The following is a 12,192-nucleotide window of genomic DNA, read 5'->3' as shown; positions in this document are numbered from 1 at the left end:
TTCTGAGGGAGGGAGAGAGATATGCTAGATCCTCAGAAACTCCAAATAACAGCAGAATATACTCTATAGCCGCAGCCATGTCATTCTGAAAATCCAGCAAAATCACCTCATAGGATCACAAAAATTGCCTCAAGTAAGCCAAGTTCCCTGGAGCTGACACCCAGATTCCAGGTATAGTTTCTGAATATGTCAAGAGTAGCCAGTATGCAGGCCACCGATTTAGTATATCAGCACTACTGGGCATTTCAGACACGCGGTCACACTGCACCTACACGGGTATGGAATGGCCAGTCTGCAGCTCTGCGCCATCAGTTTAAGATACAGGAGGATTTGGCTACATGAGGCCTTGCAATGGCCTTCACTTCACAAATACAACCTCCTCATGTTCCGTCCACACAACTTAGGCAGGGCTTACTTCACCTCCTGGCTGCAGCAGTGAGTAAGCAACCCATCTCTGGCCAAGTGAGAACAATTACATGTATTGACCACAGGAAAGCTATGTCATCTAAACTGGGTCAAGTGAAGTGATATTTTGGGATTTTCCCCCTGGGCTATTAGGAAAAGGACACTTTCCGTGGAGAGTCATAAATGTCACCTAAAAATACACAGCCTAAAATCTACTTTGGCCATTTGCCATCCCATGGGAAAAGCCTACCTGAGGAAGAAGGTCAGCAGAGGAAAATAAACTTAAGTGGGAGATACTGAAGCATGTATACACAGTCCTTCCTGAAACTAGTAATTATCCATTTCCAAGTATAAGACAGTAAATGACACTCTGCTTCATTAAGTTAGTTCACTTGGAGTTCATTGTTAGAATATCTTAATATAAATACATACTTCTGTATATGGTGTGGATAAATACCTTAAGATATTAGACTCAAGGGAGAAATTACTATTGGTTTTTAGCACCAGGAAAAGCTAGTTTTTCTTTAGCAAGGATTTTTATTTTCTTTTATGGACACTGTACATTTTGCAATTAATTTTGTTTTCTTCTTTGCCAAAAACAAAATTTATGACTTCCTAAGACTAACTAAAAATGATTACTGTGTATTTTGAACACTGACCCACCCCTAAATTTATTTATCTCATCCCTATGTTATCTTTATCTTATTTTCATATTGTTTTTATGTTAAGGGGCCAGCTGAGAATTAATAAAAGAAGATATTCACAAATAATTAACACTAAAAGGCATCAATTGTATTATTCAAATATCCAAATGTAGTATAAAATGGAATATTCTTAAATTAAAATCACATTATCCAAGTAAGAAACCAATTGCTAGCTTTTCAAACATCTGCAGTTTAGAAGACAAAGTTAAATCACAAAAAAAACAATAATAAAATATACAAATGTATTTTCAATTGACTGAAGTGCCCTTGATTTCTATGTGCTTCACTCGAAGGAACAGTTGAAACATAGAAAGAGATAATGTGGCCGAAAGAAAGCAGGGTCTCAGAGGTGGAGTTTCACACCTCTGTTCATAGCAGCGCTACTCACAATAGTCAAGAGGTGGAAACCTCTTGAGCAGCATTTCCATTTCCATGGAAATGTCCATGGGTAGATGGATAAATAGACAAGCAAAATGTGGCATATACACACACATTAGAATATTATTTAGCCTTAAAGGAAATCCAGTCACACGCTACAACACCGGGGAAACTTGAGGACATTATGCTAAGTGAACTAAGCCAGTCACAGGCAAGTACTGTATGATTCCACTAATATGAGGCATCTAAAGGGGCTGAACTCAGGAGCAACAACCAGAGCGATGGGTGGGCGTGTGGTGGAAAAGCTGGAGTTGTCTAATAAGTACAGAGTTTCAGATTTGCAGGGGAAAAGTTCTGGAGATCTGTCTCACAGCAATGTGAGTATACTAAACTGTATATTTAAAAAGGTTGATATGGTAAATTTAATGTGTTTTCAACACGAAAAGAGGGAGATGATATATTCCAGCGTTTTAAAATAGCTATTTTTCAAAGACAAAATTATGAATAAACTTAGATCAGACAACAGTCTAGTTTTAAATCTACAGGATGAGTAGCGGAGCCTACATTTTGGCCACATGATGTCGCTGTCCACCACAGAGTGTTGTCTAGGAAGAAAAATACCCAGAGCCCCATTGTCACTCCAGAGAAGCCGAACAATAAGAGAAGCAGCACTAGAAGAGAACCTTTCAAATTTTGCAAAACATGATTTTTTAATTTGAGCAACTCACTGAGGATTGGTAATGGTGTCTTCTATGAGAAGGGACCGAGAGGTCGGGCGTCTGCTGCTCTCGCTTCTGTTCCTAGCTGCCTGGGAGACCGGGAGCGGCCAGGTCCACTACTCGGTCCCCGAGGAGGCCAAACACGGCACCTTCGTGGGCCGCATCGCGCAGGACCTGGGGCTGGAGCTGACGGAGCTGGTGCCGCGCCTGTTCCGGGTGGCGTCCAAAGGCCGCGGGGACCTTCTGGAGGTAAACCTGCAGAATGGCATCTTGTTTGTGAATTCTCGGATCGACCGGGAGGAGCTGTGCGGGCGGAGCGCGGAGTGTAGCATCCACCTGGAGGTGGTGGTGGAGCGGCCGCTGCAGGTTTTCCACGTGGAGGTGGAGGTGAAGGACATTAACGACAACCCGCCGGTATTTCCAATGGCGGTAAAGACCATCCGCTTCCCAGAATCCAGGCTGCTCGACTCGCGGTTTCCTCTAGAGGGAGCAACTGACGCAGATATCGGAGTAAACGCTCTTCTTTCCTACAAGCTCAGCTCCAGTGAGTTTTTCTTTCTAGATGTACAGACAAGTGATGAGCTAAGTCAGTCTTTGTCTCTTGTTCTTAGGAAATCTCTGGACAGAGAGGAAACTGCCGCGGTTAATTTATTATTAGTGGCTACTGATGGCGGCAAACCTGAGCTTACAGGCACGGTTCAATTGCTTATTAAGGTATTGGACGTGAATGACAATGAACCGACTTTTGACCAATCAGTTTACAAAGTACAATTGTTAGAGAACATCGCAAATGGAACGTTAGTGATTAAACTAAATTCTTCTGATGCCGATGAAGGGTCAAACAGCGAGATTGTGTATTCATTTAGCAGTGATGCGCCCTCCACTATAAAGACCAAGTTCAGAATAGACTCCAGCACAGGGGAAATTAGAACTAAGGGACAATTAGATTATGAAGAAACAAAATCCTACGAGATTCAAGTCCTGGCATATGACAATGGAACTCCGTCAATGACTGGGCACTGCAAAATTTCAGTAAAAATTGTGGACATCAATGATAACACACCAGAAGTCTCAATAACATCTCTTTCACTTCCGATCCGAGAGGACGCTGCGCTGGGCACCGTAATAGCCCTCATCATGGTGTCGGACCGCGACTCCGGTGCCAACGGGCAGGTGACCTGCTCACTGTCACCCCACGTCCCCTTCAAGCTGGTGTCCACTTTCAAGAACTACTATTCACTGGTGCTGGACAGCGCCCTGGACCGCGAGAGCGTGGCGGACTACGCTGTAGTAGTGACCGCGAGGGACGGGGGCTCGCCCTCGCTGTCGGCCACCGCCAGCGTGTCCGTGGAGGTGGCAGACGTGAACGACAACGCGCCCACGTTCGCGCAGCCCGAGTACACGGTGTTCGTGAAGGAGAACAACCCGCCCGGCTGCCACATCTTCACGGTGTCCGCGCGGGACTTGGACGCGCAGGAGAACGCGCTGGTGTCCTACTCGCTGGTGGAGCGGCGGGTGGGCGAGCGCGCGCTGTCGAGCTACGTGTCTGTGCACGCGGAGAGCGGCAAGGTGTTCGCGCTGCAGCCTCTGGACCACGAGGAGCTGGAGCTGCTGCAGTTCCAGGTGAGCGCGCGCGACGCGGGCGTGCCTCCTCTGGGCAGCAACGTGACGCTGCAGGTGTTCGTGCTGGACGAGAACGACAACGCGCCCGCGCTGCTGCCGCCTGGGGCGGGCAGAGCGGGCGGCGGCGCTGTGAGCCAGCTGGTGTCGCGGTCTGTGGTCGCGGGCCATGTGGTGGCGAAGGTGCGCGCGGTGGACGCGGACTCTGGCTACAACGCGTGGCTGTCTTATGAGCTGCAGCCGGCGGCGGGTGGTGCACGCAGCCTGTTCCGGGTGGGGCTGTACACGGGCGAGATCAGCATGACGCGTGCCTTGGATGAGGAGGACGCTCCACGCCAGCGCCTATTGGTGCTGGTGAAGGACCACGGGGAGCCAGCGCTGTCGGCCACGGCCACAGTGCTGCTGTCTCTGGTGGACAATGGCCAGGTGCCGAAGACCTTGTCGCGGTCATCTTCTGGCGCTGGGGTCGTGGAGACGTCACTAGTGGATGTGAACGTGTACCTGATTATCGCCATCTGCGCGGTGTCCAGCCTGTTGGTGCTCACGCTGCTGCTGTACACCGCGCTGCGGTGCTCGGCGCCGCCCACCGAGGGCGGGTGCGCGCCGGGGAAGCCGGTGCTGGTGTGCTCCAGCGCGGTGGGGAGCTGGTCGTACTCGCAGCAGAGGCGGCAGAGGGTGTGCTCTGGGGAGGGCCCGCCCAAGACCGACCTCATGGCCTTCAGCCCCAGCCTACCTCAAGGTCCAAGCTCCGCAGAAGAAAGGCAACAACCTTCAGAATCAGAACACTTAGGAAAGGTGAGTCTTAACTTTTTCCTGTCAATTCTAAAACAGTAGTTTCCTTAATTCTTTATGAGTCTATTAATTATTTTGACGCAAAGCCCCACCTTTCATTTATACCGTTATCCTACTGTGCAACCCGTAGAATGGACTAGAGATGATTTTTTTTGCATTGAATACAATTTACTTAAATGGTTTTGTTATTTTTACATTTGGCTTTTCCATCATTAAATCTATCCATGAATAAAAGAAGCTTTAAGGATTGACATAACACTTCAGCAAAATTTGAAAACTTAACAGTACCTGTGAATACTTTTTCTCAAATTAAAAAACTACAATTGGAAAAATTTATACAATATGATTATATAATACATATTTCCCAAATATGCCCACACCATCCATTCTTTCAGTCAGAATATGTTTGAATAAGACTGTATTATACACCTGAACATGTCCCAAATAATTAATTCAGTCAAGAATTGATTCATCTTTGTGTAACAGTTAATAAGTTAGTTTTTCTTTTCCTTGTGTTTGAAAGCAGGCTTAATGGGTATTTTAATGCCAGCTCCTCCAATATTATCTTTCACAGGTCATTACTTTGGTACGCCTTTTAGTAGTAAAAATAAATTGCTGTTTGGGATAGAGATTTCACACATGCAAAGTCCTGGATGTTTTAAGGCACAACAGAGAGATCATTGAGAAAAGAGCCCCCATCTCTGTTATTTAATTACATAACATTAACCCAAAATATCACATAGTGGGGTGGTCAGGTGTTGGGACTTTTTCTTCACACAAATGGAAATTACTCTAATCCAGTCCTTATGTTTGCTGCTTGCTCAGTCATTCTTCCAATGTCAGTACCCCTGGGCTAGCAGCGTATGCTGGCTTCCCGCTGAGAAGAGATTGATCGCCTTCCCCTGGCACCACACTCCATGACTAGGGCAAAGTTTTCTATGACTGGGAGCTCACTCAGTTTCACCTGGTGGCACCTAAATTCCTAGTGAAGTTGTGCTTCTTTTTTTTTTAAGGTAAGGACTGGTATTGGTTTGCTATATTTTCAGTGGAAACCCCTGTCTTGGGTAATCAACACACTAAACTTGGCAAGTAAATTTTACACTTGAAAGTGATATTAATTTTTTTAAACCAAAGAAAGATGTCTTGGGATGAAATAACTGTCTTCTACTATTTGGTTCTTAGTTATTTACTGTTTTTTTTCCCCCAGATATGTGTGGATATTGATGAATCATAGAAATTATTTCCCATACGTGATCTTAGCTATAGCCACTTCACAGATAGGCCATCTGGGATCTGCTTTCATGGGAATTGAGGAGTTCAGTGGGGAGATTTTGAATTCCATTCAAGAATAGTCTGTTCTGCCCTGGCTGGTGTGGCTCAGTGGATTGAGCACTGGCCTTTGAACCAAAAGGTTTACTGTTTGATTCCTAGTCAGGGCACATGCCTGGGTTGCAGGTCAGGTCCCCAGTAGGGGGCACACGAGAGGCAACCACAGATTGATGTTCTCTCCCTCTCGCTCTCCCTCACTTCCTATCTCTAAAAATAAATAAATAAAATATTTAAAAAATAGTCTGCTCCTACAGGGAACTTATTAGCTCCTCAGCACTGATAAGCCTCAAAATTCAGAGTATATATTTCTCAGGAATCAGAAAAGTTCATCTGAGGTTTTATATATGTGCAGAGAAAAACAAATAGCTTGAAAAATGAGGAAGAAGCTTTTTCCTTGGAAGGAGTTGTCCCACCTAGAGCACTGTGGCTGCTCAGCACCTTAAGACTTGTGTGTGGAATGTGTGAACAGTTGGATGGAACCTTTCCTACTGGAGGGCGGGCCACTACATTTCTACTGTAGGTAAGTGGTAGGCTTTAAAAACTATCTCCAAGTGTGCCCAGCAGGAGTCAAATTTTATTGCTATACAAGTTCTTAAGGATTGTTATTACTTATTTACATTTTCCTTAAGTTCCTTTATTACATTCTTAAGTGTCTTGAAATGTATGGTATTACAATAGTCAATTAATAGTATTACAATTACTGTGAAGCCCAAGATGTTTTAAAATTTTAAGTTTGCCTTTCATTTTAAAACTCACTACTTTTCAAGATTTATCAAGGGACTAGCATATTGGTCTCTGTAATTATTTTCTAGATATATGCATTGCTGAAATAGTTCTTTTTTCCAAAGTCTTAAATGTTTACTTTTTCATGAACTAGTGCAATAGAATCAGTTAGAAATTAAGTAAATTTAATATTAATAAATATTATTAATGTAATTTACCTGTTTACTCATATTACTTGAAGAAATCAATACAAATATTTAATTATTTATTCATTAAAATATTGATAATTCATTGTATTCTAAATATAAATGATAAAATATGAGTAAATTGAAATCCTGGCTTGCATTCGGTGAGTACACAGGAAAACACTGGTATGAAAATTTTTCTCCTAATACTTAAATCACATGTTTGATTTCATTTAAAAAGGGTCTGACTATAAGCAAAACTTTGGACATTGCCTTACCTCTCTAAATTCAACCTCTTCCTACGGATTCTCTCTACTCAACTTCCGAATCTCAGAGAACTCATGCCTCTCACCAAATCCACAGAGATCTTTAGACTATTTCATTGCCTTAACTTACATATGCTGAGTAGTGAATCATGTGCTAAAATGACTTTTCTCTTTTTACTGATTGGTCAAATTACCAATACTTTCAAGTATGAAAGTTTTGAGAAACTAGAATCCAGACATTTATTATCCAGAGTGGAGATGATTAAATACACAATTCTCTCATGTTATGAACATTTTAGGATATACAGGTAAATCCAAACATATAAATGATGTGGAATTGTTAAAAACTAAGATACTCTTACTTGGTGTAACCTGAATGTAACAAGTATCCAAATCACACGGTGTTGTCATGCAGCAAAACAACTTTCCAAAAGAACTTCACTGTGAAGGACCGACTTCTTGCATCTTTATGTCTTTGTGTAAATAACAGCTGAAACAGCTAACAAGGATGTAGTTACTGGATAAAGGACATGAGAGTGACTTAGAGACATCCTACAAATAAAAATAAAGTGAACATATTTGGTAAATTAACAATTGCCAAAATAATATAGAAGGAAATATGTGTGCATCGTATATGGGTATGTATACACACGTTTTCGATGTCTCAGTGTTTTGATGGTCACAAATACTAAAGGCCTGATTTTTCTATAAAGTGTCAGCTTAGAGACCAAGTGGTTAAAATTATGGCTCTTCAATAGGATTTAGATCCTACCCAAAAACCACCAGTTTTTTTTAAGTTACTTAACCTGCATATATGCTCCCACTTCCTTGTTTGTAAAAAGTGAGACACATTAACATCCACCTTAGAGGATTTCTGTGAAAATGTAATGTGATGACTCCATTGAAGCAAGTAGAACTGTGCTGGTCAAACGGGCACTATTCCCAATAGCTGTCTGCTGCTGTTACAGCAGTGGTCACTATTTCATTATATTTTACACTATGTCATGAACTGGTAGGACAGAAAATAGTGAATTAGCATAAAAAGTTGTAAGAATATATTTTGATATAATATAAAGACTTTGAGGAGTGCTTGAAGGAAATTACAATGAAAAGAGTAATTTGGGAAATCCAAACGAAGTATATGGAAATGAAGACATTGGTACTTACAATACACTTTCGCCACATGATGTCGCTGTCTACCACAAGGTCTTTCACCACAAAAGATAATGCAGGGTGCTTTACGTACACAGAAGCCGCTTTTCCTCACCTTTTCTGAAATTCGGGCATGGTAAGGTTATTTAAAAAATGGAGAACAAGGAGCTCAAATTATTTTTTTAATTTTGGATCGATGCAAGAGAGACTAAGCATTTGGGAAAGGGTTGCAATGGTGTTTTCCTGGGGAGAAGTTCTAGGAGCCCGGCGACAACTGCTTTCGCTTCTGCTCCTCGCACTCTGGGAGACCGGGAGCGGCCAGGTCCACTACTCGGTCCCCGAGGAGGCCAAACACGGCACCTTCGTGGGCCGCATCGCGCAGGACCTGGGGCTGGAGCTGGTGGAGCTGGTGCCGCGCCTGTTCCGGGTGGCGTCCAAAGGCCGCGGGGACCTTCTGGAGGTAAACCTGCAGAATGGCATCTTGTTTGTGAATTCTCGGATCGACCGGGAGGAGCTGTGCGGGCGGAGCGCGGAGTGCAGCATCCACCTGGAGGTGGTGGTGGAGCGGCCGCTGCAGGTTTTCCACGTGGAGGTGGAGGTCAAAGACATTAATGACAACCCGCCGGTTTTCCCAATGGCTGTAAAAAAATTGTTTATTTACGAATCCCGGCCGCCTGGCTCTCGGATTCCGCTAGAGGGCGCATCAGATGCAGATGTAGGAGTGAATTCGCAGCTGACCTACATTCTTAACTCCAATGAATATTTTACCTTGGATGTTAAAAGGAATGATGAGGAAATTAAATCCCTTGGGCTCGTGTTGAAAAAACTGTTAAATCGGGAGGACACTCCTGAGCATCGCTTACTAATAATGGCAGTTGACGGTGGGAAGCCCGAGCTCACGGGCACTACTCAATTGACCATCACCATTCTAGATGTGAATGACAACGCCCCCGAGTTTGAGAAGTCGGTCTACAAAGTCAGATTATTCGAAAATGCATCAAATGGTACTCTAGCAGTGATTGTTAACGCCTCTGATTTAGATGAAGGAGTAAATAAGGACATTGTATATTCTTTCAGTACAGACACGTCTGCGGATATTCTGTCGAAATTCCACTTAGACCCGGTTAATGGATACATCAGTGTAAAGGGTAACTTAGATTTTGAGGAAACCAAGTTATACGAAATCCAGGTGGAAGCAACAGATAAAGGAATGCCCCCAATGGCAGATCACTGCACTGTCCTAGTGGAAATTCTAGACACCAATGATAATGTACCTGAGTTGGTTATCAAATCACTATCCTTGCCTGTATTAGAAGATGCTCCGCTCGGCACAATCATCGCCCTGATTAGCGTGTCTGACCGCGACTCCGGTCCCAACGGGCAGGTGAGCTGCACTCTGTCGCCACACGTTCCTTTCAAGCTGGTGTCCACCTTCAAGCACTACTATTCACTGGTGCTGGACAGCGCCCTGGACCGCGAGAGCGTGGCGGACTACGCTGTAGTAGTGACCGCGAGGGACGGGGGCTCGCCCTCGCTGTCCGCCACCGCCAGCGTGTCCGTGGAGGTGGCAGACGTGAACGACAACGCGCCCACGTTCGCGCAGCCCGAGTACACGGTGTTCGTGAAGGAGAACAACCCGCCCGGCTGCCACATCTTCACGGTGTCCGCGCGGGACTTGGACGCGCAGGAGAACGCGCTGGTGTCCTACTCGCTGGTGGAGCGGCGGGTGGGCGAGCGCGCGCTGTCGAGCTACGTGTCTGTGCACGCGGAGAGCGGCAAGGTGTTCGCGCTGCAGCCTCTGGACCACGAGGAGCTGGAGCTGCTGCAGTTCCAGGTGAGCGCGCGCGACGCGGGCGTGCCTCCTCTGGGCAGCAACGTGACGCTGCAGGTGTTCGTGCTGGACGAGAACGACAACGCGCCCGCACTGCTGCCGCCTGGGGCGGGCAGAGCGGGCGGCGGCGCTGTGAGCCAGCTGGTGTCGCGGTCTGTGGTCGCGGGCCATGTGGTGGCGAAGGTGCGCGCGGTGGACGCGGACTCTGGCTACAACGCGTGGCTGTCTTATGAGCTGCAGCCGGCGGCGGGTGGTGCACGCAGCCTGTTCCGGGTGGGGCTGTACACGGGCGAGATTAGCACGACGCGCACCTTGGACGAGGTCGATGCGCCACGCCAGCGCCTATTGGTGCTGGTGAAGGACCACGGGGAGCCCGCGCTGGCGGCCACGGCCACCGTGCTGCTGTCGCTAGTGGAAAGCAGCCAGGCGCCAAAAACCTCATTCCAGCCGTCTGCGGGAGCAGTGAGCACAGGAACTGAGCTAGTGGAAGTCAATGTATACTTGATCATCGCCATCTGCGCGGTGTCCAGTCTGTTGGTGCTCACACTACTGCTGTACACGGCTCTGAAGTGTGCGGTGCCGTGGACTGAGGGCGCGTGCGCGCCCGGGAAGCCAGTGCTAGTGTGCTCCAGCGCGGTGGGGAGCTGGTCGTACTCGCAGCAGAGGCGGCAGAGGGTGTGCTCTGGGGAGGGCCCGCCCCCGCCCAAGACAGACCTCATGGCCTTCAGCCCCAGCCTTCCAGCTGGTTCGTTTAGCGGGGAGAGAGAAGAACAACTGGATGTGGATGCTGATGTTTCTGCCAAAGTGAGTAATTTTTAATATTATTTCAGTAATGGCTTTATCTTTTATTCCTCGATGTAGCTATTCCTTTGTAAACATATTACAATTAAATACTTTATGTTTTTGGTAGTTAGAGTTTTCCAGTTCCTGATTTTGTGGTTGAAATGTTTGAAAATCTTTTTACTAATGTTTTTGAACCAAGTCGGCAATAAGTAGTCAAAACCATACTTGTGGTTTGTTTTATTTTGTAAGTATGTGCAGTAGTAGGATTACTTTTTATCACTAAAGGTCTGGATAGAAATTACATATATTTTCCTGCATGAATTGCATTGTTTAGAATATTCGACTCCAAATGTGGTGTATCAGCGCTGCACAATGCTTCAGGAGCTTTTGCCACTTTTCATTTGGAGTTCCTGCTAGATTTTATTTGTTTATTTTCAGAAAGGGAGGAAGGGAGGGGGAGAGAGGGAGAGAAACATCAACGTGAGAGAAACCATCGGTTGCCTCTCATGTGTCCCCCAACCGTGGGCCTGGCCCACACTCATCCCACTGAGCCACACCAGCCAGGGCATGGAGTTTCGGCTAGTTTTTCATCCCGATATCACTGGCCCATTTTATGAGCCAGCCCTGCATGCTTCCACTCCCTTTTTATTTTGCTCTATTACTTCACTTTCAAAATTAGTTTATTAAACCTGTCATCTTTTATGTAGCACCTACTGTCTCACTCACTCCTTTATCTGGAGTCTCAGTTCTTCCTCTCTGCTTGAATGTGATTTATTTCAGCCCTTGTGCTCACGTTTGGTAATGTGTGTATTGTTGCTAGTTTCCCAACTGGGTAAAAAAAATAAACAGAATAACTTTATTGCTTTGGGAATTGTATCTTTGTTCATCTTCATTTTCTCAGTACTTTTAATAGTAAGCATTAAAGTCAATAAGAAGTGAAAGTGTAACATTCCCTTTACATCATTATATAGAAAATATTCTTTTTGAAAGAATATTATTAATCTTGTTAAGAATTATTATTTCCATTGAGCCATTTGTTGAAAGTGATACTTCTATGTAATTTAAAAGCTATTCTACTAGAGAAGTTATTAATCCCGAACATCTTCTGCCTGTGGCACTAAGGATGCTAATGTCCGAACAGTTCAGTGAATCAATGTCGTCACTGGCCATCCCCCTGCCGAATACCAACCTGACCATTAAAGTGTGTCATGTAGGACGTTTAAAATTCCAAGTCATTTGCACCAAATTCAATAAAACTGAAGTGAGATCATTTTTCAGTCATTCTCTTATTTGATATTTGATCAT

General features: G+C 45.2%; 2 protein-coding genes across 2 annotated transcripts; both read left to right on the top strand.

Moving 5' to 3' along the window:
• Window positions 1-2,227: 2,227 nt before the first annotated feature.
• LOC123812773 (protocadherin alpha-2-like) lies at window positions 2,228-4,660 on the top strand. The gene has a single exon (XM_045829639.1). The coding sequence runs from the start codon at window positions 2,228-2,230 to the stop codon at window positions 4,658-4,660; it is 2,433 nt and encodes an 810-aa protein (XP_045685595.1).
• Window positions 4,661-8,469: 3,809 nt separating this feature from the next.
• On the top strand, window positions 8,470-10,923 carry LOC123808591 (protocadherin alpha-3-like). Its single transcript, XM_045823363.1, has one exon. The coding sequence runs from the start codon at window positions 8,470-8,472 to the stop codon at window positions 10,921-10,923; it is 2,454 nt and encodes an 817-aa protein (XP_045679319.1).
• Window positions 10,924-12,192: the final 1,269 nt, after the last annotated feature.

The sequence above is a fragment of the Phyllostomus hastatus genome, unplaced genomic scaffold (genome assembly GCF_019186645.2).
Source record: "Phyllostomus hastatus isolate PE091 unplaced genomic scaffold, TTU_PhHast_1.1 phas_contig_150, whole genome shotgun sequence".
NCBI lineage: Eukaryota > Metazoa > Chordata > Mammalia > Chiroptera > Phyllostomidae > Phyllostomus > Phyllostomus hastatus.
This window is presented reverse-complemented; position numbering and strand designations above follow the sequence as displayed.